This window comes from Schistocerca americana, chromosome 9 (genome assembly GCF_021461395.2).
Source record: "Schistocerca americana isolate TAMUIC-IGC-003095 chromosome 9, iqSchAmer2.1, whole genome shotgun sequence".
In the NCBI taxonomy this organism is placed as follows: domain Eukaryota; kingdom Metazoa; phylum Arthropoda; class Insecta; order Orthoptera; family Acrididae; genus Schistocerca; species Schistocerca americana.
This window is the reverse complement of record NC_060127.1, coordinates 8891959-8919407: the sequence shown is the minus strand read 5'-3', so window position 1 is coordinate 8919407 and position 27449 is coordinate 8891959. Positions and strand designations below refer to the sequence as shown.

The 27449-nt window shown below is 43.6% G+C and overlaps 1 protein-coding gene across 1 annotated transcript in view; it reads right to left on the bottom strand.

Annotated features, from left to right (window-relative positions):
* The window catches only part of LOC124551199 (ATP-binding cassette sub-family C member 4-like), a 197947-nt gene that overhangs the window by 121929 nt on the left and 48569 nt on the right, over nucleotides 1–27449 (bottom strand). The window contains exons 3-5 of the mRNA XM_047126190.1: nucleotides 25873–25983; nucleotides 25069–25203; nucleotides 4320–4524 (exon numbers count right to left, since the gene is read on the bottom strand). Of these exons, the coding sequence (XP_046982146.1) occupies nucleotides 4320–4524; nucleotides 25069–25203; nucleotides 25873–25983 (451 nt within the window). The remainder of the gene's footprint in view (nucleotides 1–4319; nucleotides 4525–25068; nucleotides 25204–25872; nucleotides 25984–27449) is intronic.

Here is a 27449-nt window from a genome sequence, read left to right as displayed (position 1 = left end):
TTTTGACACAGACAACGAGGTGTAGGCCAGCGTGGAGAATTGGCGGAAAGAACTGGCGGCTGCCTTCTATGATGAGGCTATTGAAAAGTTGGTACAACGCTATGACAAAAGTCTAAGTCAGAACGGCGACTACGTAGAGAAGTAGCTGAAAGGTGTAGCTAATTGTTACAAGTAAAACATTTCTGATGTTCACTGTGGTTTCAATTTAGCAATCAATCGGACCTTACTTTTGGAATAACCCTCGTATTTATGTGACAATATTCACATTTGGTTTTATTAATGTATACGTACTCCGATGTATCGATATATTACAGTGATATGGTTCTTGTGTGTATTCATTTCTGTGAGACTGTTATAATCTTTGACTTACTTGTAACCGTTTTGGCGGGAATGCGCACAGAGCAGTCTTTGTTTCACTTTGCAGAAGTTAAGTTGTTATTTCACTTTGTAAAAGAAGAGTCAAGTCTTGTGTTTCGTTAAAGTGGAAATTAAATATATGAAGATTGATTCAAAACTGTTTTCTTGATGATGTGACAATTAAGAAGTAGTACCGGGTGATCAAAAAGTCAGTATAAATTTGAAAACTTAATAAATCACGGAATAATATAGATAGAGAGGTAAAAATTGACACACATGCTTGGAATGACATGGGGTTTTATTAGAACCAAAGAAAAGTATTGCTAGACGCATGAAAGATCTCCTGCGCGCGTCGTTTGGTAATGATCGTGTGCTCAGCCGCCAATTTCGTGATGCTTGGCCTCCCGGGTCCCCAGACCACAGTCCGTGCGATTATTGGCTTTGGGGTTACCTGAAGTCGCAAGTGTATCGTGATCGACCGACATCTCTAGGGATGCTGAAAGACAACATCCGACGCCAATCCCTCACCATAACTCCGGACATGCTTTACAGTGCTGTTCACAACATTTTTGGGGAATGATGGTGGACATATTGAGCATTTCCTGTAAAGAAAATCATCCTTGCTTTGTCTTACTTTGTTATGCTAATTATTGCTATTCTGATCAGATGAAGCGCCATCTGTCGGACATTTTTGAACTTTTGTATTTTTTTGGCTCTAATAAAATCCCATGTCATTCCAAGCATGTGTGTCAATTTGTACCCCTCTATCTACATTATTCCGTGATTTATTCAGTTTTCAAATTTATACTGACTTTTTGATCACCCAGTATAAGTGAATTTACAAGACGTTTGATAAAAATGTTGATCGTGAACACCAAGTCAAAAATTATTTCTACCATATCATTGTTCTGAACTGGGATTGTCTGATCATTAAGAATTTCCTGAAAAACGCGTTTGTTAGGTCTTCAAATATTGCTAAAATACACATCTGGACCTTCTAGCAGTCAAAGTGGGATCACCCTAGAATCGACAAGATGAGCCACAACAACTTCGACGAAATGTACGTGGGAATCCATTCAAGATAAATACCAAAATTAGACATTTTTACAGTGACTTCATTATTTCGATTCTGACTATACCATCCAAAGCCAATAACTTTGTTGTTGACCGATAAAGCGAACATATGCTGTGTGAGCAACATTATTAATCTGATTTCTAACCTACTTTGTAAGTGGATGGATGGATATGGTGTTAAGGACGCTCAACAGTGTAGTCTTTAGCACCCTAACGGGAACAATAACGGGCGAGTGTCACTAAAATGCAGCAAGTGCAAAAGTAAGAGTAAAATTAAAGGTGACAGTCTACATAGGCAGTGTGCACATCAACAGCAGCAAAGTGGAAAGCAGCATGTAAAGTGGAGAACTGCAAGACAACGTAGGGTAAGGGGTTAAAATAAAACACATAGCACATGTTTGGAACTGGCCTATTACAAGAATAAAAAGGAGTGGTCAGCCACTCGACAACACACTAAAAATTCCAACCTAAAATTTTAGGCTGAAGCCCAGAAACATCACAGTACCTTAGAACTTTCTTGACACTCGCCTCATCATCGGCTTAAATTGAGGGCAGATCCCCACTAATATTAACTTCCGCCCTGACAGAACGATATAAATCACACTCAACTATAATGTGGCGTACGGTGATTCGTACGTCACAGGCATCACACAGCGGGGGTTCCTCTCGCCGTAGTAAGAAGGCATACGTAAGAGGACAGTGCCCTATGCGAAGACGTGTAAGGGTCACTTCGTCACGCCTAGGTGACCGGCAGGAGGAACACCACGGCTGGATGGTGGGTTTCACCAACCGCAGCTTATTTTCCCTCACCGCCAGCCATTCCTCCTCCCACAATTGCATATACTTCCGCCGCAGCAGAGAAACGACACCTTGCAAGGGAATAGAACATTGTGTCACCTCCGGTAATCTTCAGACTTCCTTACTTTGCAAGTGGTGGTATTGTTAGAAGGTATACAGACGAAGAATGTCAAGAGTAGTACCATAATAGGTTTTACCGCGGGACAAAAATGGTACCGTTGTTTCCAGAGTGAAATGTCAGAATGGGACTCTTTCCTGTAAAGGACGAGGTTCGAGTCCCGTACCGGTGCACGTTTAATTTTGATCTGCCACGAAATTTCACTAACGGCGTTGTTCATTTCATTTGAAGCCAGCTTACGGTCTGTGGCGGAGGTAACGTCTGCTGCCACTGTCGGTCCCCACCCCTATATTCGAGAATGTCGCGCCGGAATGTACACCAGTCTTGACATCGTGCACGTGCAGGTGTTATGTGCAGGAACACACACCTTGCAGTAGAGCAGTAGGGAGCCGGCGGCCCTGACACACACACACACACACACACACACACACACACACACACACACACACACACACACACACACACACCTTGTGGTAGAGTAGTAGGGAGCAGGCGGCCCTGACACACACACACACACACACACACACACATACCTTGCGGTAGAGTAGTAGGGAGCAGGCGGCCCTGACACACACACATACCTTGCGGTAGAGTAGTAGGGAGCAGGCGGCCCTGACACACACACATACCTTGCGGTATAGTAGTATGGACCGGCGGCCCTGACATACACACATACCTTGCAGTATAGTAGTATGGACCGGCAGCCCTGACACACACACATACCTTGCGGTATAGTAGTATGGAGCAGGTGGCCTTGACACACACACACATACCTTGCAGTAGAGTAGTATGGAGCAGGCAGCCCTGACACACACACACACACACACACACATACCTTGCGGTAGAGTAGTATGGAGCAGACGGCCCTGACACACGCACACACACACCTTGCAGTAGAGTAGTATGGAGCAGGCAGCCTTGACACACACACGTACCTTGCGGTAGAGCAGCAGGGAGCAGGTGGCCCTGACACACACACACACACCTTGCGGTAGAGTAGTAGGGAGCAGGCGGCTCTGACACAAACACACATACCTTGTGGTAGAGTAGTAGGGAGCAGGCGGCCCTGACACACACACATACCTTGTGCTAGAGTAGTAAGGAGCAGGCGGCCCTGACACACACATATACCTTGCAGTATAGTAGTATGGACCGGCGGCCCTGACACACACACATACCTTGCGGTATAGTAGTATGGAGCAGGCGGCCTTGACACACACACATACCTTGCAGTAGAGTAGTATGGAGCAGGCAGCCCTGACACACACACACACACATACCTTGTGGTAGAGTAGTATGGAGCAGACGGCCCTGTCACATGCACACACACACCTTGCAGTAGAGTAGTATGGAGCAGGCGGCCTTGACACACACACGTACCTTGCAGTAGAGCAGCAGGGAGCAGGTGGCCCTGACACACACACACACACACACACACCTTGCGGTAGAGTAGTAGGGAGCAGGCGGCCCTGACACAAACACACATACCTTGTGGTAGAGTAGTAGGGAGCAGGCGGCCTTGAGACACACACACCTTGCGGTAGAGTAGTAGGGAGCAGGCGGCCCTGACACAAACACACATACCTTGTGGTAGAGTAGTAGGGAGCAGGCGGCCTTGAGACACACACACCTTGCGGTAGAGTAGTAGGGAGCAGGCGGCCCTGACACACACACATACCTTGTGCTAGAGTAGTAGGGAGCAGGCGGCCCTGACACACACACATACCTTGTGCTAGAGTAGTAAGGAGCAGGCGGCCCTGACACACACACATACCTTGCGGTATAGTAGTATGGACCGGCGGCCCTGACATACACACATACCTTGCGGTATCATAGTATGGAGCAAGTGGCCCTGACACACACACACACACACCTTGCGGTAGAGTAGTAGGGAGCAGACGGCCCTGACACACACACACATACCTTGCGGTAGAGTAGTATGGACCGGCGGCCTTGACACACACACACGCACCTTGCGGTAGAGCAGCAGGGAGCAGGCGGCCCTGGCACGCGCCCCCAGCCGCGCCGCCGCCCGCAGGTGGTGGTCGTTGAGGAGCGTCCTCAGCAGGATGGCCGCCGCCAGCTCCCCGACGCACGCCAGCGCGCCGCGCCGCCCCACCGCCCCTTCTGGAGAGATGGCCGCCAATAGCGACCCACCCAGGTAGCAGATGGCGAGCCTGCAGACACGCGTCGAGGCACTTCAGGCCCCTGAGAACGATCTAACACGTCTGACAAAATCGCTCTTACCTAGCCACGGATTTGCCGAGCAACACCGTACGTGTCCAAACAATGTGTGCCGGTATTACCTGACTCTAAAGCAGACGCAGTTCGTGTTTGCGTGTACAGGGTGGCGCACTAAATGTGTTACCATTTTGTCTTTGAATATAAACCTTATTGTCAATACAACCTGAAAGGAACATATATTGCAATGAAGAGCCGTCCATGGAGATTTGTTCTAACTCAGCACATGCTCAATATGTCCACCATTTCGTTTCCTAACTTCCTGCAAACGAACACTGAAGTTAGTGATTACCCTACGGCACATATCTTCCGTAATTTCACTGCAAGCTTGAAGAATAAGTCTTCTGAGCTCCATTAAATCATGTAGACGTTTCGGGAAAATTTTTTCCTTTTGGTATTCCCAAAGAAAACAGTCACATGGATTGAGGTCTGGACTATTGAGGGGCCAATTTTGTCCGTCATTGAAGCGACCTGGAAACCTGAGTGAAATGATCCGCATGTCGAAATAATCGTGTAAAAACTCCAACACAGTGTTTGCAGTATGTGGCCTTGCTCAATCTTACATGAACCACTGCGTGTTGAAGGGCAAGGCAGTAGCAAGAAGCTGTGGAATGAAGCTATTGCGAAGCATGCTCAAATAACGCTCCCTGTTCATAGTTTCTTCAAAGAAAAAGGGTCCAATAAGTCCGTGACTGGAAATTGCTGCCTACGCTGTAATCCTCGGAGCATAATGTTGTCATTCATGAAGCACTTGTGGGTTTTCAGTGGCCCAAAAGCGTACATTTCGTTTGTTACTACACCGTGTAAATGAAAATGCGCCTCGTCTGAAAACCAAACGTTGTTGAGAGTTTCTTCCCTATCCCCCGCCCACTGAGCAAACGGTAGTCTCTGCTGCTTGTGTTCTTCAGTAAGATTCTGTGCACAGGTCACCTTGTATGGGTACATATGGAGGTCACTTTTAACAATGCGTTGAATGGAGCGTCTGGATATTCCCTGTTGCACTGCTGCCTTTCTACACGATTTCCCGGGACTTCTCTGTACAGCAACTCGTACCGCTTCGATATTCTCCTGCGTACAAACAGGCTTAGGCCAAGGTCGCTTCGCTTCCAATACTGTTCCTTCCTGTAAAAATTTATCGTACAACCTGTGGATGGTCTTCTTGCAAGGGACCCATCGTGTGTTAAACTGCTGTCAAAAACGCCTCTGAGTCACAAGGCTTTTCGTTTCATGAAAACGTAACACAATTGCCGATCATCGCTGTGTCGTCAGTCTTCCATTGTCAACCATTGCTGCTTACTAGTCCCCTAGCGGCAGTATCGTGAATCACACGTCATTTCGTAGCTCATTTGTTTTTCCAAGCTCTGCTGGCACTGCTGTAGAGATCCCAGCGGGGTATCTAACGTGCGTCGTAAATTGTGAAAGAAACAATTGGTAACACATTTCGTGCACCACCCTCTATTTTGAGCGTAGCGAGTACGGCCATAAATGCAAGCAAAGGAGTCCTGGCACTGTGTTTAAAGAAGAAGAAGAAGAAGAAAACCAGACTCTGGTCCAGGGAATGGCTTGAAATGAGAGATTTACCTGTGAAATATATACTAAAGGAAATATTGCTCTCAGAAACCGATCATTACAACTTTCTTCGAATAGACAGTAAACATTTCGTCTGGCACGTTCATCGGGGTCTGAGGGATAATCAGGTTGCCACCGGTGCCTTCGTCTTGGCCTTCTAGGGTGATACATTGCCTGAGAAGGTCAAGGTGATCGTCTACCGCTGTGACGTCAAGCCCTATATCCCTCCACCGATGGTATGCTTTAAGTGCTGGAAGTTTGGCCATAGGTCTCCCTACTGTACTTCCAGCCTTGCATGTCGAGATTGAAGATGCCCATCACATCCCAATACTCCATGTGTCCCGCCTCCCATGTGTGTCGACTGCGGAGAGCATCATTCACTTTCCTCGCCAGACTGCATGATTTTACAGAAAGAGGGAAAAATTCTGGAATATAAGACCGTGGACCGAGTGACCTACACTGAGGCTAAGAGGAAATATGAACGACTCCATCCTGTGCGAATGACTTCTTCTTATGCCGCCGCTACGACAACAGTCGTAGCCCCATCAGTTCAGCGAATTCCAGTCGGCTCCTGCCCCCTTGACCGTGGGGGGCACTACCCTCCCTATTGCTCTGTGCCACCTACTTTGGGAGCAACACCCCCCCCCCCCCCCACCCACCCACCCATCGGGGCCATCTGTCCCCACTTCCAAGCTGGAGAATCGTCCAACTTCTTTGGCTCCTCTCGCTTGGAAGGGGTCCCTTGTGTCCCTCCTTTCCCAGGTTTCCACCAGTGGGAAGGATGACACCCGCCAGTGGCCTGAGTTCCCACAAGCAGCCGCTCACAGGACTTCACGATCCTCCTAAGTCCCAGAGACTGAATCACTGAAGCCCTCCCAGCCAGTGAAACCCAAGGAGCAGCAAGAAAAGTCCAAGAAGAAGACCTCTAAGACCAAGGAACTTGCGGTGGCGCCCACCCCACAGCAATCTACAATCTCTGCGTCTGAGGATGGAGTGCAGATTCTGGCTTCCGCTGAGGACCTAGATCTCGCTGGACCCTCAGAATGGGTACTCAATCAGTGGCAGCAGGTGATCCAGTGGCGTAATCTGCCTCCTCGATCCCTTCACGCCTTTTTCGACCGCAGCAGTTTTTTCCATCACCTTGCTGAGTTCTGACAACTTCTCAGCCTTCACCCTTTCTTCTGCATTGTTCTACAGGAAACTTGGTTTCTGTCAATGTGAACCCTCGCCCTCCATGGCTATCGGGGTTACTATAAGAATCGAGCAGCTTATGAGAGGGTACCTGGTGGAGTCTGTGTCTATGTCCTTAACTCTCGTTACAGTAAGTGTGTCCCTCTTCAAACACCTTTTGAGGCTGTCACTGTATGGGTGTAGATTCCTCAGGTTGTTACTGTCTGCGTTCTCTATCTTTGACCAGATGGTGATGTCCTGCAGCATGTATTGGCTGCACTTATAGCCCAGTTGCCTCCACCTTTTCTGTTATTGGGCGACTTTAACATCCATAGCCCTTTGTGGGGTGGATTGGTGGCAACAGGCCGAAGCACTGTCATTGAGCAAGTGTTGGCACAGCTCGACCTTTCCTTTTAAATAATGGTGCCTCCACACATTTCACTGTGGCACATGGCACGTACTCAGCCATTGACCTTTCAGTCTGCAGCCCTGGCCTTCTACCGTTTGTCCATTGGAGTGTGCATGACGATTTGTGCGGTAGTGGCCACTTTCTGATCTTTCTGTCACTGCTCCAGAGTCACTCACCTGAGCGCCTTCCCAGATGGGCTTTGAATAAGGCTGACTGGGACCCATTCGCCTCTAATTCCACTCTTGAGCCTTTTTCTCATGGCACTATTTATGTGGTGGTTCACACAATTACCACTGTCATCGTTTCTGCCATGGAATCTGCAATTCCCTGTTCTTCCGGGACCCCTCGGTGGAGGACTGAGCCTTTGTGGTCACCGGAGATCGCTGAGGCGATTAGAGATCGCAGGTGGGCCCTCCAGCGTCATAAGTGGCACCAAGCATTGGAACACCTCATTACCTTTAAATGGCTTCGTGTCTGAGCCCGACGCATTATTCGCCGATGGAAGCAGGAGTGTTGGGAACGGTATGTCTCCACCATTGGCACCTGTATCTCTCCATCGCAAGTTTGGTGCAAGAGTAGGCGACTCTATGGGTATCAGACACCCGTCAGCATACCTTGGCTTTCCCTGAATGGAGCAGACTGTACTGAATCAGACACAATTGCAGAACTCTTAGCAGAGCATTATGCTCAGAGTTCCGCTTCTATGAATTACTCACTGGCCTTCTGCTACCTGAATGTGTGGTTGGAAAGTCAGTACCTCACATTCCATATGCGCCAGCCCAAATCGTACAATGCTCCGTTCAGTGAGTGGGAATTCCACTGTGCCCTAACCACTTGCCCTGATACGGCTCCAAGGCCAGATTGCATCTACTGTCAGATGTTCAAACACCTCTCGGTGGACTGCCAGTGACACCACCTACACCTTTTCAACTGTATCTGGGTTTAGAGTGAGTTCCCCTCTCAATGGCAGGAAAGCATTATCATCCCAGTGTTGAAGCCTGGCAAGAACCCCATGGGTGTGGACAGCTACCACCCCATTAGCCTCACCAAAGTTATGTGCAAGTTGCTCGAATGCATGGTGAGCCGGAGGTTGAGTTAGCTACTTGAGTCTCAGGGCCTTCTGGCTCCATCCCAGGGTGGGTTCCATAAGGGCTGCTCTGCCACTGATAATCTGGTCTGCCTGGAGTCTACCATTCACACGGCATTTTGCGCGCTGTCCACGTCTGGTTGCCATTTTTTTGACATGTGGAAGGCATATGACACAACGTGGCAACATCACATCCTCACCTCGCTTCATGGGTGGGGTCTTAGGGGCCCGCTCCTTCTTTTTATTCAAAATTTTCTGACACTTTGTTCCTTCCATGTGCAAGTTGATTCCTCCCATAGTTCCTCCCGAGTCCAGGAGAATGGGGTCCTACAAGGCTCTGTCATGAGTGTCTGCCTCTTTTTAGTTCCTATCTATGGGCCAGCTGCAGCTGTGGGAACGTCCGTATCGGCTTTTTTTATGCTGATGACTTTTGTCTGTACTACAGCTCCACTGGCATTGCAGTTGCTGAATGGCAGGTACAGGGTGCTATCCGCAGGGTGCAGTCATGGGCTGTGACGCAATGCTTCCAGTTCTCGGCTCCCAAGACCTGCTTCATGCATTTCTGCCAGTGCTGCACTGTTCACCCTGAGCCACGGCCCTATCTTGACGGCGAACCTCTTGCTATGGCGGAGAAGCATCGGTTTTTGGGCTTCCTTTTTGATACCCGGTTGACTTGGCTCCCTCATATTTGGTCGCTTAAACTCTGTGGCGCCATCTTAACACTCTTCACTGCTTGAGTCACACCAGCTGGGGTGCTGATCGGTGTACCCTACAACGACTGTGTAAGGCGTTAATTCAGTCCTGTCTCGATAATGGGAGCCTGACTTACAGTTCGGCATCACCTTCCAAGTTGCAGTTGCTTGACCCCATACTTCACTGCAGGATCTGACTCACAACTGGAACTTTCTGCACAAGCCCTGTGCGGATCCTGCGCCAACGACTACTGGCCGCTTATGCTACACATGTTTGTAGCTTGCCTGGGAATCCAAATTACTGTCTCCTGTTCCCCAACTCGGTCATCCATCTTCCAGAACGGCGGCCCTGGTTAGGGTGTATGATCGCAGTTCGTGTCCAGGCTCTTCTCACTGGGCTTGAGGTTTTCCCTCTCCCACCTCTTTTCCGGGCCCATATACGTATACCCCCATGGTGTATGCCCCACCCATGCCTTCGGCTATATTTGGCACAGGACCTGAAGGACAGTCCCTCCTGAGGACCTCTGCCGCCGCTTTCTTTCCATCCTTGCCGCGTTGCATGGCTCTGACGTGGTCTGCACCGACGGTTAGATGGTTGCTGGTCGAGTTGGTTATGCTATTACTCTTGGGGATCATTCTGAACAACGCTCATTGCCGGCTGGCTGCAGTGTTTTCACTGCCGAGCTGGTCTCCATCTCTCGCCCACTAGAGTATATCCGCTCCTGCCCAGGTGAGTCCTTCATTATCTGTAGTGACTCCCTGAGCGGTTTACGAGCTATCGACCAGGGTTTTCCTCGCTCTTGTCTGGTGATGGCTATCCCAGAGTCCATCCATACTCTTGCCCGTTGCGGCTGCCTTGTGGTTTTTATGTGGACCATGGGTCATGTCGGCATCCCTGGTAATGAACGTGTTGACATGCTGGCCAAACAGGCTGTGAGTGCACTGGCTTTGGAGATTGGCCTTTCAGAGTGTGGTCTCTGTTCATTTTTGCAACAGAGAGTTCTTGGTACTTGGGGTGATGAATGACACACCTTGCCTTCACCCAACAAACTTTGGATCGTCAAGGAGACAACCGATGTGTAGCACTCCTCTCTGTTGGACTCTGCTGGCTGCGCATTGGCCACACCGCATGACGCACGGTATTTATTGCGCCACGAGGACCCACATCTCTGTCGCTGTGGTTCAGCATTGACAGTGGTCCACATTTTGTTGGACTGTCCGCTTTCAACTGCGCTCTGGCAGACGTTTGCGTTGCCTGGTTGGCTCCCTGCACTTTTAACGGATGACGCTGCCGTGGCAGGCTTAGATTTGAGTTGTGTTCGTGCAGGGGGGTTTTATCGCTCGATCTGAGGGTTTTTCTGTTTCTTTTGTGTTGAGTCTGGCCTTTGGCCTACGGTTTTTGATTGGGCTTTTTAGTGTATCTCTTGGTGGTTGGCTTTTCCTTTTATTTTGCTTCCATGGTCGGCCAACCACTGTAACACTCTGCGTGTGTTTTTAATTCCTCTTTTTGTTTGTGCCTTTCCTGTTCTGTGTCATCCCTTGTCATCTCCATTGCTTGTTTTTGTTCCTTGAGGGTGTTTCATGATCGTGGAAAAAGGGACCGATGGTCTTTGTAGTCTGGTCCCTTCAACCCCTACAAACCAACCAACCAATTGTTCTTTATGTACAACATATACAGAAGCTTGGTTGGGAAGTCATTCTGCACCCACCTTATTCATCTAGTTTTGCGCTCTCAGTTATCCACATTTTCCGCTCTTATTGAACAAGCTTGAACGAACTTGCTTTCCAGATGAACAAGCGCTCCAAACATTTCTAGATGGGTTCTTCGCCTCTAAACCACGTGATTTCTACAGTCGCTGAATCGAAAAGGTACGCAGCGTTAGAAGACTGTTATAAATAGTAAAGGAAGATATATTATTGCTGATATGCGTATCTGTTGTGTTCATTAAACGTACAGGGAAAAGCTACGAACTTATGCACCAGCTCAACATAACCCGGCGTTGGGTAGTCCGATATATTCACGGTCACAATTTTAGTAAATTAGGGTATTGAAACATTAGGCCCGGACGACCGCGTTATAAACGCTGGGACATGTAACGTTCCCTGGCAAACTCACGCTATTAATGAACAAGAGTTTATTTGTACCATATACGCCGCTCTGAGAAAGTTGTATATACCGTAATTATTGAACAAAAAATATTATTGAATTTTGTGTAAAAGACATTTGTTATTATCGTAATATTTTTTGTAGTAATATTCTCTCTGTATTTAGGATAGTAATTTTTCTATATTTATTATGTGATTGTGAAATGTGTCAGTATCTGCGATAACAGAGATGTGAAATTTAGCCAGAGGAGAATAATATTGTCAAATTACAAAGAAATGTTAATAGTCAGCAGTAGTATAAAAGAACCATGTACAGCGTATTCTTTGGTCTTCTCTGTATAGAGCTGAATGCGAGAGGAAGCTGTGTCGAAGCGATTTATCAGTGGGTAGACTTCTTTTGTCTCTGTCTAGATTTAGCCGCCATTAGAGCAGAAGTTACAAATTAATGTGAGTTCAATTATTGTTTGATCTAAATATATCAGAATTTATCTAAAGTGTGTATTATTAATGTAAATTAGCTTGCCCATGTCATCTATAAAATTTATTTAAAGAATTTTCAGCATTTTTAGCGGTGTTGCTGGGCTGTGCCGCGACCGATCGATTTGCAGCGGCGGCACATTTAAAAAATTGTTCCGCTAAAGGAAAAATCAACCAAACCCGTAAATCGGGAACAGATAGATAAAAATTAACAGTGAATTAAGAAATTGTTCTTCTTTTACAGTGATCCTGAGACTGATGAATTTTAAACTAATTATACGTTTGTGCATTCGTAGGCGGATAGTTAATGTTAGTTAACATTGAAATTTAACAATTTTGGTTCTTTCAAATAACTTAAATGTATAGCGAAGTAGGTTTGATCAGTGATAATTAAATGTCGGCTTGGCAATAATTAACCATTTTCTGCTAATAGAGATAATCTTGTGTTCCATAGTTAACGCCGGGATAGAATTCAGTAAATATTTGACAAAAAATCCACTGCATTTAGAAAATGTGTGCCAAGGCCGAATTATGTAAAGGATTTAATTCTCAACTAAATATTCTTAATCAGTTAATATGAGTTCACGTAATTCTTAAATGTACGTAATTCTTTTGAAAGTGAATTTTTTTATTACCACACGTAAATAAGAGAGAGGTTCTACAACAAAGTTCGTACTTACAGAAGAAAGTTAAAGAAAGGCAAATTAAGTAACTGAAACCAATCATAATTATTATACTATCTTTAACGAAAATAAAAGCTATTTCGTTAAATTGGCGCCCAACGTGGGACTCGAATATGCAGTGGCCACTAAATACCCATGAGATAACTAGGGAATTATTATAGTCGAACTTTGTTGGAGAACATTTAATAATTTTTCCATGTATTGTATGTATTGCATAACCAATATTGTGTGGTAATACCTGTATATGATTTTTTGCATGAGAACCCTATATACCCAGAGGCAAGCTGAAGAAGAGAGCTCATTATAGCGAAAAATTAATTACCTACCACAATACCAGGGGGCAGCTGCACCCAAGATAGATCACCAAAAGGTAAAGCTACAGTGTAGTTGTCCTGTGGGTAGTAAAGTAGCCTCAGTGCAGTGTTCTCGGATCATTAGTGGTGTGCTTGTTGTTAGTTTTTTTTTTTTTAAATAACGGGACATTTGAGTAGTTAGTCACTGTAGTATATAATAAGTGTGTTTTAACAAATGACCATTTCTTGTGTGATTATGCCAGTGAGACCTGACTGTTAAGACATTTAGTTCAGATTTTATTTCTTTTGTTTACTATGGTTAGATTGCGTAGTCAGAAGGATATCAACATGGATAATGAACAACAGTTAGTAAGTAATGATACCGAGTTAGAAAGTGGGACACAAAGTAATGTTAGTGGCGTAGTTCAGGAAGTACAATGTGAGAATCTGGGGGCAGAAGGGCAAGAAATGTTGCCACTGCCAGCCAGTGATTCAGTTGATAGCGGAAATGCTGTGCCACCCGCAAGCACTGGACACGGACCAGAGAGTGGTGAGGTGTCAGAAGTGCAATCATTAAGAGTTATGTTCGAGCGCATGCTCAATTTCCAAGCTGAATTTGTACGTATGCAAGCAGAGCGTGAAAGAGAACGTGATGCTGAACAAGCAGAGCGTGACCAGAGATTGGTAGCTGAATTTGCATGTAAACAAGCAGAGCGTGATAGAGAACGTGATGCTGAACAAGCAGAGCGTGACCAGAGATTGGTAGCTGAATTTGCCCGTATGCAAGCAGAACGCGAAAGAGAACGTGATGCTAAACAAGCAGAGCGTGACCGACGCCTGCGTGAGAGAGACTTGCAGTTAATGCAATCTTTGGAAGCTATGCAAAGTGAGATAGTTAGTTTGAAACAAAACTATGAAACCATACCCAAAACGGTGCAAGAACTAAGCGAAAGAGTAGAAAGTATCCAAGTGGCTAACGCCAGTATCGTAGAGGAAATCAGTGTACTGACCAACAGGGTGTAACAATTAGAGATTGACACAAATCAAGTAATTGAGCACAAAGTGTCCGAACAAGTGCACAAAATGGAAAGCGAATTTATAAAGGAAATAGACGAGAAAGTGCACGCCGCGATTGAAGCAAAAGATGTGGGCTCAAATGCGGAAGTGCAGAACCTGAAAAAGGTGGTACACACTGACATTCCGCTGTGGCAGCGGATTGTCAACCGTCGTCTTGCCGAAATAGAAATCAGCTTGCGGCATGACGACTCACAGGTGTATGTCACGCCAGCCAGGTCCAACAATGATAGGCATATAAATACACCAGTAAAAAATTGCGACTGCGAGACAGAACAGGCAACCAATGTAAGCGAAACAAATAAATGTCATTCCAAAGTAGTGATTGAAGAAAGCCTGATTAGAAACCGACAGTTTCAGATCTTTACAACGGAGAAGAAATCTGTTCACCCTGTAGTGTTTATCAAGGGATTTAGAAACATTTTGCCTAGCGTTTGGAGTCATACACAGAAAATACAGTTCATTATGTCTTACATACAAGGAGATGCTGCATTATGGGCAACCGAAGCAGCTGACAGTTGCGATACATATGAGCAATTTGAAAAGGCATTCTTGGCCAAATATTGGTCAACATGTATTCAGCAGAGATTACGGAAGGAGGTATATAATCCAGAGCCGTATTCTCCACGATTAGGCAATTTGCGAAAATATTTTGAGAAGTACATTAATAAGACCCGTTATTGGGACGAGCAGATTTCATGCCGGGATTTGATCAGACTTTTGCAATCACACTTGCCGATACACGTAAAGGAAAAACTTATACACGTGCCGGAGAATGACATGGAACATTTCTTGTCTGTTCTGGACTCAAGTGACCTGATTCAGGAGGACGTTAAGGCAGCCTCTGAACAGGCTAGAAGTAACGGAAACTGTTACAGAAATGGTCGAAATAACACGCCTCCACCAAATAATGGAAACGGCGGAGGTAACAATAGGAGACAAGATTATGTACAAAACGGGAATAGAGGTAGAGACCGGAACGGCAATAGTCCGCCGGTGAATAATGATCGGAAAAGAAGGTCTGATGACCGATATGAAACAGGCCCACCAAGCAATAGTAGATGGAAAATGCCAGAGTGCCGCGGAACACTAATACCTATAATGATGCAAACCGAACTTGGCCACAGAACCAGTGGCCCAGTCCGGACCGGCCAAACAGTGAAGGATATGACAATAACCGACCGCCACCACAAAATGCGCCAATTGCGCAACCGTGACGGCCGACGCAACACAACTTACACATAGTGGAGGTCAGTGACACAGAGCAGCCACACCCATCCACCAGCAATAATTCAACAAACTAGATTCAGCCGAGATACGCTCTCCATCGTCGGCTGAGGTTTGGAGTGAGAGCAGCCCGACAGCGAACAAAACATTGGGAATCTGTATCCTCAGGTATAATGACGGGGTACAGATGGGACATGAATTGATAACTGAACCATCCACGTACATAAAGGAGCACAAAGACAAAGTACAAGCGATAATAGAGATAAAAATTAACAATATTGATGTGCAAGCGATCGTAGATACAGGTGCTACTGTCAGTGTCATGAGTATGGACTTATTCAAAGTACTGGGGAAAGAAAGGCGTATGCTGACTTTTCCTGTGAACAATTGTAAAGTCACTGGAGCCATAAGTGCACAGCGACAAATAATTAAACTCCAAGTGCGGGTAGAGATGTATATAGGGGAAGAAACCATAGCGTGCTCATTCCTGGTAGTAAAGGGTTTAAAGGTAGCCTGCATTTTGGGGGTAGATTTTTTGAGAGAAAGGGACGCAGTAATCGACCTTTCTCGGGGAAAATTAAGTTTGATGAACGCTGGTAGGAGGATAGAATTGTCCATGCTCAGATCTGAAGAGGTACCTGTGCCTAATTGTAATGCTATTAACATAAAGTGTAGGAATCAGTGGATACTACATTTAGACAATCATTGTCAAGGACAAAATCTCTATTATCCAGACGTACAAAGTGATCAATTAAAAGCAAATGTGGACGCACTAGTGAACAAAGTATCACAGTCCTAAAATTTGAACTCAATGCAACAGCAGGATTTGGTACAGTTATTAACTAACTATGCAGATGTATTTTCAGAACGACCAGGAATTGTTGAGGGATATCAGTACAATATCGAGGTGAAGCCTCACAAAACCTACTGTCGAGCCTCATACTCCATTCCTTGGTCCAAGAAGGAAATAGTAGTTAAAATAACCAAAAATTTAGTGTTGGGGACTTGGTACTCTTACGCAATCATCCTAAGTCCTCGGCATCCTTGAAACAGAATAGCAAGTGGCAATTGGTGTACAATGGACCTTTTAGAGTAGTAAGTGTGCCACATGAGTGTAGCTATCTCTTAGCAGATCCCCACTCAGGGAGAGTACGGGGACTGTATCCGCGTAAGGATGTAAAAGCATTCCTACAGTAAAAGACTAATAGTCCTATGTGGACACCATTCTTTTGTAAATGAATGAACATTAATGATGTGTGATCTTTAGAGAAATGTACTAGTGTAGAAGTATTTAGTTATAAGAATATGATTGACTTTCTCTTTTGTTTATGAATATTTGTGTTATGTCTTCATTTAATTAATGTTAGCTTAAACATGCTCTAAATGTCTGCACAGATAACCTGATTAGTGCAATTATTTATAGTGTTAAATTGTGACAGAGATCAGTCAGGAGGAACATTTTAGTAATGATTAGTTTGTGTACTGCATAATATTCTACATGTGTGTCAAACTTGAAATATTTCTTGTACAATCTTTTCTATTATATGTGTATATATGTATATATGTGTAGCTGTCAGATTGACAGATTCGAACCCAGAATAATATCAATAATATGAAGCCCTGAGAACTTTATTTTCAAACCAGTATTATCAAAGAGAGTAATGCACCCAGTAGTGACCCGAGGGCACCATGGGAGGCAAACGTATTGCAAATTTAAGTAGCGCAAAGTTACGCACAAAGAAGCTTCAATTGAAGCATGTGCAGATCCAATCAGTAAAAAGGAGCTAGCCTGATACAGTCCAAGTCAATTTTAGCCTACAGAGACTACACTGTAGTTACGTAGGACCTTGCAAGTAAAGTGAGACATAATTTCAAAGGAGTTATTGAACAATATGCCTGAATCCGGCTCGAATGCTCAAATAAAATCTACTCGAACACGAATATAGATGATTTTTGGGCAAACTAATACGAAACTTTAATATTTGTTACCATGTACGCAAATATCACACACCTTGGTAAAGAGTTACGAATGTGCTGTTACAAAAATTGCACAACGGACATTGTAAATAAAAATAAAGGAACTTAAACAAAAGTGCAGTATTGTGTGGCAGAGACAGACAGTGACTGTTAAACCTGCAGCAATACGTCACGAAGTTGTTGTGTATAAGTAATAAAAAACTGTATCATCGCCGTGTGTGCAAGTGGACAAGGAACTAGCACGGCACGAACAGTGAGCCGATAACGGACGGTGGACCAAGTTAGTGTCAAACTTTAATTCTTTGTGTGTCAAGGGACGGTAGGAAAGCGCATTGACTACAGAGATACATTTTGTCCTAAGGTGAAAACTTGCGTGTGACTAATGACAAGTCATGACATGGTGAAAAATATTGTGTGCCCATAAAACGTGTTACTGTGACAACGAAACATTGTGCAAACCAGACTAGTGAAGGCCTACTGAATAATAACTGCCAATAACTGTGTGCGTGTTTTTCCCACAGCAGGAAAAATGCCCATAAGGATAGTACACTGTTTGTGAACTTGTTGCATGTTTGCTTGAGCACTACGAGAAGACGTCACACGGGCTCGGGCGAGCTGATATACAACGCGCATCCGGCTACATCAGCCATGCAGCGGCCGCAGCAGCCCGTAGCGGACCAGACAGCCACACGCCTCTCCGCGCCGTAGCTGTCAACACCGGGGGCGGTGACCTACACGGAGCCGACGCGCCGCGCCGAGCGCCGCTCAACAATCACTCCACACCGCTCACCAACTACAGCATTATTGACCTTTTCCAAAATATTTACATAAACTGCATAACATGTCAATGACTCCATTTTGATAAACATTGAACATTTATTATGTATGTCCGTAAACTGATAAGAGAAAAGAGAAAATGAACACTAACAAGTGCAAGAGATGAATTTGTAACACGTAGGTAGTGGAAACATTATGAAAAGTGATCCTGTGCTAAGTGATTTTAAAAAAAAAACTAAGTGATATATCCTAGGACGGGTGACCTTGCAGTATATCCCAAAATTAATAATAACGAATTGTTAATCACACACAAAAAAAAACTTTCGTTGAACTGTATGTGACTGTGATATTATGTAACCGTTGGTGACAAACTGCTAAATTAGTTCAAATAAATGACTGTTAAAGAGACAATATTAATCATGAACCAACTGGGATGGCTGGGCTCCGGCACAGTTTTGCCCAGGTTTCCTGTCTGGTTTCGCCCAAATGGGGGAGCCATGAACATATATAACCCTGGGACTAATTAAAAGAGCCATTCCATAAAAAATACAGAATTGTAAAGAACGTTACTGGCACCATTGTGTCAAAGTATAGAAACTCTTTGCCAAATGCTGCCAGGGGACAATGTAACGTTCCCTGGCAAACTCACGCTATTAATGACCAAGAGTTTATTTGTACCATATACGCCGCTCTGAGCAAGTTGTATATACCGTAATTATTGAACAAAAAATATTATTGAATTTTGTGTAAAAGACATTTGTTATTATCGTAATATTTTTTGTAGTAATATTCTCTCTGTATTTAGGATAGTAATTTTTCTATATTTATTATGTGATTATGAAATGTGTCAGTATCTGCGATAACAGAGATGTGAAATTTAGCCAGAGGAGAATAATATTGTCAAATTACAAAGAAATGTTAATAGTCAGCAGTAGTATAAAAGAACCATGTACAGCGTATTCTTTGGTCTTCTCTGTATAGAGCTGAATGCGAGAGGAAGCTGTGTCGAAGCGATTTATCAGTGGGTAGACTTCTTTTGTCTCTGTCTAGATTTAGCCGCCATTAGAGCAGAAGTTACAAATTAATGTGAGTTCAATTATTGTTTGATCTAAATATATCAGAATTTATCTAAAGTGTGTATTATTAATGTAAATTAGCTTGCCCATGTCATCTATAAAATTTATTTAAAGAATTTTCAGCATTTTTAGCGGTGTTGCTGGGCTGTGCCGCGACCGATCGATTTGCAGCGGCGGCACATTTAAAAAATTGTTCCGCTAAAGGAAAAATCAACCAAACCCGTAAATCGGGAACAGATAGATAAAAATTAACAGTGAATTAAGAAACTGTTCTTCTTTTACAGTGATCCTGAGACTGATGAATTTTAAACTAATTATACGTTTGTGCATTCGTAGGCGGATAGTTAATGTTAGTTAACATTGAAATTTAACAATTTTGGTTCTTTCAAATAACTTAAATGTATAGCGAAGTAGGTTTGATCAGTGATAATTAAATGTCGGCTTGGCAATAATTAACCATTTTCTGCTAATAGAGATAATCTTGTGTTCCATAGTTAACGCCGGGATAGAATTCAGTAAATATTTGACAAAAAATCCACTGCATTTAGAAAATGTGTGCCAAGGCCGAATTATGTAAAGGATTTAATTCTCAACTAAATATTCTTAATCAGTTAATATGAGTTCACGTAATTCTTAAATGTACGTAATTCTTTTGAAAGTGAATTTTTTTATTACCACACGTAAATAAGAGAGAGGTTCTACAACAAAGTTCGTACTTACAGAAGAAAGTTAAAGAAAGGCAAATTAAGTAACTGAAACCAATAATAATTAATATTTATTCTTTAACGAAAACAATAGCAATTTCGTTAAAGACAGAGTAGGAACAGCATGGAATGTACCTGTGTCTGTCGTCCAAACTCAGTTCGTCTCGACTTCAAGCTGTGTCTGAGCGCTCTTTTCGCTGGAGTCGGCAGTCCTACTGGGAGTTAACATCCCAAAGATGTTCGGGCTCACAATCGGTTCCTCTTCGTCGAAGCGTCTTGGCTCTAACTCGTCTAGAGGTTGAACCGCACTTGTCGCATTACACGCCTTAAATTAGACACTTGTGACCCTTTGGTCAAATTGTCTGGCTGATGGCAAGTTTGTGAAATTGAACGAAACATACAACGTTAATATAACATATAGCAACAGTTATTATAATTCACTACTGGCTATTAAAATTGCTACACCACTAAGATGACATGCTACAGATGCGAAATTTAACCGACAGGAAGAAGATGCTGTGATACGCAAATGATTGGTCGCATCCGTGTTTGGCAACATCGCAGTGAGCGCACATTGGAAGCGTGTATTCGTCATCGCCATATTGGCGTATCACTCGGCGTGATGGTATGAGGTGCCATAAGTTACACGTCTCGGTCACCTCTTGTTTGCATTGACGGCACTTTGATCAGTGGACGTTGCATTTCAGATGTGTTACGACACGTGGCTCTACCCTCCATTCGATCCCTGCGAAACCCTACATTTCATCAGGATAATGCACGACCGCATGTTTCAGATCCTGTACGGGCCTTTCTGGATATAGAAAATGGTCAACTGCTGCCCTAGCCAACACATTCTCCAGATCTCTCACCAATTGAAAACGTCTGGTCAATGGTGGCCGAGCAACTGGCTCGTCACAACACGCCAGTCACTACTCTTGATGAACTGTGGTATTGTGTTGAAGCTGCATCCAAGCTCTGTTTGACTCAATGCCCAGGCGTATCAAGGCCGCTATTACGGCCAGAGGTGGTTGTTCTGGGTACTGATTTCTCAGGATCTATGCATCCAAATCGCTTGAAAATGGAATCACAAGTCAGTTCTAGTATAATATATTTGTCCCATGAATACCCGCTTATCATCTGCATTTCTTCTTGGTGTAGCAATTTTATTGGCCAGTAGTGTACGTATTACACAAAACTTGGCATAGTCCTTGGTGAATCCATCTCGCCTCACTACCTTCTTGGTATGGCAGATAACTCGAGACCCGTCCTGTGGTGTAACGTTTCCAATGCTTCTTCTTTCAGCATTTTAGCTTCACTGAGCGTATCGCAGTCGGATTTAAATCAGCACGATACGGACGAAACCTGATTAAACTGTCCTTTAGCGTCAGCCAGTTTGTCGATCTGGTACCGTGTCGTTTTTGGCTTGTACAGCACTTGATGTTCCATTAACTTCGCCTTATACATGCTACTTTCAATTTTATTTCCTTGTACCCAGAAACAAATATCCGCTTTCATCCCCTGCATTGTTGTAGCTTTATCCATCACAGCAGAGTGGTTCGGCATAATATCCATTATTATTGTCGAATTCAGAGGAATATTTTGCAGAAAAACATTATTTTCAGAGCCAGTGATTGTGTTCCTGAACGTTCACTTTTATTGTGAATCTTGTTTTTTCAGACGTACTGCACTGTTTTCTAAATTGTATACATGACTCTAAATCTTGCAGTCAATATTACTACTTAAGATTCAACTGAATTATCATATTTCACATTCTCTTTTAATAATATAGCAGTGCTCAGAGTGTGTATTACATTTTCTTGTCGATGATAAAGATAGAGCTGTAGTTAATTTTATTCTCATCATATATTTTTATTGTAATATTTTCGAAAGATGCACATAATGTACATTGTCAGAGCCATGTACTCTACGTGGTACATACACCACTGTTCAGGACACATATGCTACTCTATAGACATATGACTTTTAACAAAACCAATAGAGCATTATTTCACTGACCTGCTGTGGATGCTGTTTTGCAGGAACTACCTTTGCTTTTTGTGATTTAAGTGCCCATACAACTTCACAAAGTCTTTTCCTCTCAATATCCTGCTAATTACTGAAGTTAATTTTCATTTTCTGTGCACTATTTGCACGTTTCAAACCACTTGCTGTAAGTGTCACATTGCTACACTCCACTATTCTTGCAACATACAGCATTGTTTGCACAAAGGTGCAAAATCTGAGTCTCTGTCTTGCTGTCTAGTGCCACCCTTGGACAGTAAATAGGACAACTATCACAGAAGGCAACGCTGACTGCGATATACAATATTACTCCACGTGATTCTACAAAATGTCAAAATGTGCCATACAGCGCTATTCCTATGCAGCGCCAACACGAAACGCTCGTTCACAATACCCGACCACTGCAGAGCACTTCAATGGCAGAAAATACCACTGTACAACGAGAGCTAATGAACGTACGTGCCTCTGATTCGCGACACAACGTCGTACTGTTTATCCACGGCGTGGCAACATCTGCGCTTCAACAACTGAACAGCTGTTAGCGAAAGCCGGCTCGCCATTGGTGTTACCTGGGCAACAGCATTACATCCCCGCCGCAGTGTCAAACGTCAAAAGTCGCAACTAATTTTAAACGCACTGTAAATCGTTTCACTTCCTAGCTACCTAAAGACCGACTGTTCGCTTTCGCGTCGCTGTCTGTACCCTTTGGAGTCTAGACCAGAACTGTCCGCTTTCGCGTCTGCACCACCACTGTTCACTTTGGCGGCGTGCCAAACATCGTCGCTCAACTGACTAGCGCAGTTCCCTTCCCTGAAGCCGTCCATCTGATTGGCTACAGCTTATTCTACGTTATTTTACATTTTAACATGTTTAAATAATCAAAGCTTGACAACTTTCACGTTCTAAATGAAGTAACAATAATATCAATTCGATACCGTTCCCCACAGTCGTTTAATGAACAAAGTAAGAGCATATGGACTATCAGACCAATTGTGTGATTGGATTGAAGGGTTCCTAGATAACAGAACGCAGCATGATATTCTCAGTGGAGAGAAGTCTTCCGAAGTAAGAGTGATTTCAGGTGTGCCTTAGGGGCGTGTCGTAGGACCGTTGCTATTCACAATATGTATAAATGACCTTGTGGATAACATCGGAAGTTCACTGAGCATTTGTGCGGATGATGCTGTAGTATATCGAGAGGTTGTAACAATGGAAAATTGTACTGAAATGCAGGAGGATCTGCAACGAATTGACGCATGGTGCAGGGAATGACAACTGAATTTCAATGTAGACAAGTGTAATGTGCTGCGAATACATAGAAAGAAAGATCCTTTATCACTTAGCTACAATATAGGAGGTCAGCAACTGGAAGCAGTTAATTCCATAAATTACCTGGGAGTACGCATTAGGAGTGATCTGAAATGGAATAACCATATAAATTTTATCGTCGGTAAAGCAGATGCCAGCCTGAGATTCATTGGAAGAATCCTAAGGAGATGCAATCCGGAAAGAAAGGAAGTAGGTTACAGTACACTTGTACGTACCAGATAGGGTTGATATAAGAGATAGAGAAGATCCAACGGAGAGCAGCGCGCTTCGTTACAGGATCATTTAGTGATCGCGAAAGCGTTACGGAGATGATAGATAAACTCCAGTGGAAGACTCTGCAGGAGAGACGCTCAGTAGCTCGGTACGGCTTTTGTTGAAGTTTCGAGAACATACCTTCACCGAGGAGCCAAGCAGTATATTGCTGCCTCCTACGTATATCTCGCGAAGAGACCACGAGGATAAAATCAGAGAGATTAGAGCCCACACAGAGGCATACCGACAATCTTTCTTTCCACGAACAATACGAGACTGGAATAGGAGAACCGATAGAGGTACTCAAAATACCCTCCGCCACACACCGCCAGATGGCTTGCGGACTGTGGATGTAGATGTAGATGTACATAACAAACGTTAAATTCTTTTTACATAAAACAAAACAATTTCCTTCTTAACTTTGAATGTCACGACCATAGCATAACTCCTTTACTACTTTAAGTGTCTCATTTCCTAATCGAATTCCTTTAGCATCACCCGACTTAATTCGACTACATTCCATTATCCTCGTTTTTCTTTTGTTGATGTTCATCTTATATCCTCCTTTCAAGACACTGTCGATTCCGTTCAACTGCTCTTCCAAGTCCTTTGCTGTATCTGACAGAATTACAATGTCATCTGCGAACCTCAAAGTTTTTATTTCTTCTCCATGGATTTTAATACCTATTCCGAATTTTTCTTTTGTTTCCTTTACTGCTTGCTCAATATACAGATTGAATAACATCGGGTAGAGGCTACAACCCTGTCTCACTCCCTTCCCAACCATTGCTTCCCTTTCATGCCCATCGACGCTTATAACTGCCATCTGGTTTCTGGACAAATTTGTAATTGTACACTTTGGATAATGGGGATGAAATCATCATCCAACAGCTTCATGTACCGTTCGGTAGTCACCGAGCCATCAAGGAATATCACACCGAGTGTTCCGTGACTGGACACTACACACCGCACGGTCACCCTAAATGCGCCGGTTTTGCTTACTATCGAACCCATCCAAATGAAAGCGGGCTTCGTTTGCTAAACCAACGGTACAGCCCATACTAATTCCGATCATGCCCCGCCGCCAACAGTGGAGTTTGAACGCCACAACGCAAACCGTTCAGAAGTTACGACGATTATATTTAATATAGTTCAATAATTGTCACCCTGTATTTAGTGGAATAGGCTGCAGGAAACCACCTGACGCTAGACTACGAGTGTGGCAGCTGAATGATAGTCAATATAGGACTTCTGCTGGTAGTTTATTCAACTAGAAATTTATCACACCTAGGGATTCAGCCATATGCTTATAAAAATTGTTAATTGTAACAACAGTCGCTCTTTGCACATTCTTGACGTCCGGAGAAATAGTAGATTATGTGATCTCTTGAGATCTCTTGCAGCGTCTTTCAGATCCTTTATGTGTGATTTCACTCGATCCACTAGTCATCAGCCACGTGATGACAATCTGTTAGGACTGTAACCTACTGCTGTGAGTCTCGCGTAGTCTGTTTCACGATGTGGCGCCTTGCGGATCTTCTGGTGCTGGTGCTTACCTTAGGAAGACCGCCTCTATGACGAGTGGTACGGCCAGCAGGCAGAAGTCTCGGGCGTACGTCCTGGCCACGGCCCGAGCCAGGCTGGGTTCTCTGCCGCAGGTCTGCGATGCCGACACCTCCGCTGACCAGTTCCTTCAGACAGGCGACAACCAACACATTTCTGCCTACTGAATTAATCTCTATAACTTCTTATGTAACAATAAAGTAGAAAAAAGGTAGCTGTTAAAACAAATGGTCTGAATGAGATGAACAAAATGCATGGCGAGAAAATATCCACGAATACATTCTTTACAGACGAATGGAAAAACTGATAGAAGCCGACCTCGGGGAAGATCAGTTTGGATTCCGTAGAAATGTTGGAACACTTGAGGCAATACTGACCCTGCGACTTATCTTAGAAAATAGATTAAGGAAAGGCAAACCTACGTTTCTAGTATTTGTAGACTTAGAAAAAGCTTTTGACAATGTTGACTGGAATACTCTCTTTCAAATTCTGAAGGTGGCAGGGGTAAAGTACAGGGAGAGAAAGGCTATTTACAATTTGTACAGAAACCAGATGGCAGTTATAAGAGTCGAGGGACATGAAAGGGAAGCAGTGGTTGGGAAGTGAGTGAGACGGGGTTGTAGCCTATCCCTGATGTTATTCAGTCTGTATATTGAGCAAGCAGTAAAGGAAACAAAAGAAATATTCGGAATATGTATTAAAATCCATGGAGAAGATATAAAATCTTTGAGGTTCGCAGATGACATTGTAATTCTGTCAGAGACAGCAAAGTAAACTATTCTACTTAGTTGACTTACCTTTGTAACTCTTCGCCGATCTCCTTGGTTCCTGGTGCAGTTTCGGTGTTCCTTAAGTCATCTTCAGTGAGTGTGTTTTTATATCCTTTCCACACTAGTTTTTTGAGGCGCCTCACATGAAAATGTAACACCATTATGAAGTCCACAATCATCGTACATATGATGTAATATAAAGTTATTTTACTGTCAAAGTAGTAAATAATTAACTTTCAATACGGAAATGTATTTTAGAATGGGAGAATGGTAAGTTTACCAATTAATAAACTGAGTAACTGCAAATATGTTTGATGTTTTGAAAAAGTAAACAAAGAGGAATTAATTAGAACTGCCCTGTGCAGCCGCAGAACTTTTTACACACCTCATACACCAATAATTATCACTGTCTTTGAACAAAACTTCAGAATGAGATACTCTGGTATCGAATGAAGTGGAATACGTTTGATTCCTTCACTTTTAAGTTCCTCGCAGAATCTTCTTCGTTGAGAGTACCGGAGCAATATGCATTGTTGAGCAAAACTTAAGGACGAAATTAACTTGCCATTATGTGTCAGTGGCGAGAAACATAACTCGTTGAAACTTGTAGTACACATAGAAAGAGCTGCTGCAGTATAGTGCAGGGGGTAACTGAAAGAAATACGCAATGAGACGAACAGAAATGACACATTTATTCAGATATAATAACTATACTTAATTTTTTTTCAATTTATGTTAGGGACTAAAAACCCACCAATTCAAGCTCGCACATGAAATCTTCATCTGGATTCATTACTAGTTTCGGCTAATAATGTAGCCATCTTCAAATCATAAAAGATTCTTGATTGGTGTTGGTGCCATTATGACTTTACACACCGTTAAAATCTTTCTTAACATGACGACATCCGTACATAAACAGATTTTCATCGTTTGTAGCCAATACAACTGAACGACGGTCGTAAATCAAAGGGGTTACGCAGTTACTGAGTATCGACATCAGTTCGTGACAGGGATGGATCACCATGTATCCGTCGGTACGTGTCAACAGGATGGGAACTGACGCTGTGGGGCGGCGGGTGGAGTAATATGTTGTTCTCTAAAATGTTCCTATTATTTATGCTGTCTTTTGCCGTTCTCAACACTGGCTCTCTAACTACAATATTGGCAACCAGAAGGTGATTAGCAAAACGTGAAGCCTGTAATTAGAATTCCTAGTGCCCACTTCATCTGAGAATACACTTATAGTTACAGCTTATAGCTCTGAGGAATTAGGAGATTGTCTGGAATTCATAATCAAAAACGATCGTGAAAAAAACTTCGTTATATTCTGAAAGTCACAGATAAAAAAAAAAGACTCCACACAATCTGACTAACAGAGCAGTTCAGAGTCTAATGCACTGTTGCAACTATAACTGTCCAAATTAAATGCTTAAATGAATGCTCGCCGTAATTTGATGATAATGTTCATCAAACGCCACGCTAAATAATGGTAGAATGTCTGTCCCGCGACAGCACGTGAAAATACGACATACGCAAACTGAAGACAGATAATTAAAATCATCCCAGAATTAACACTTCACTCGAAAATGATTTCATGGTTACGC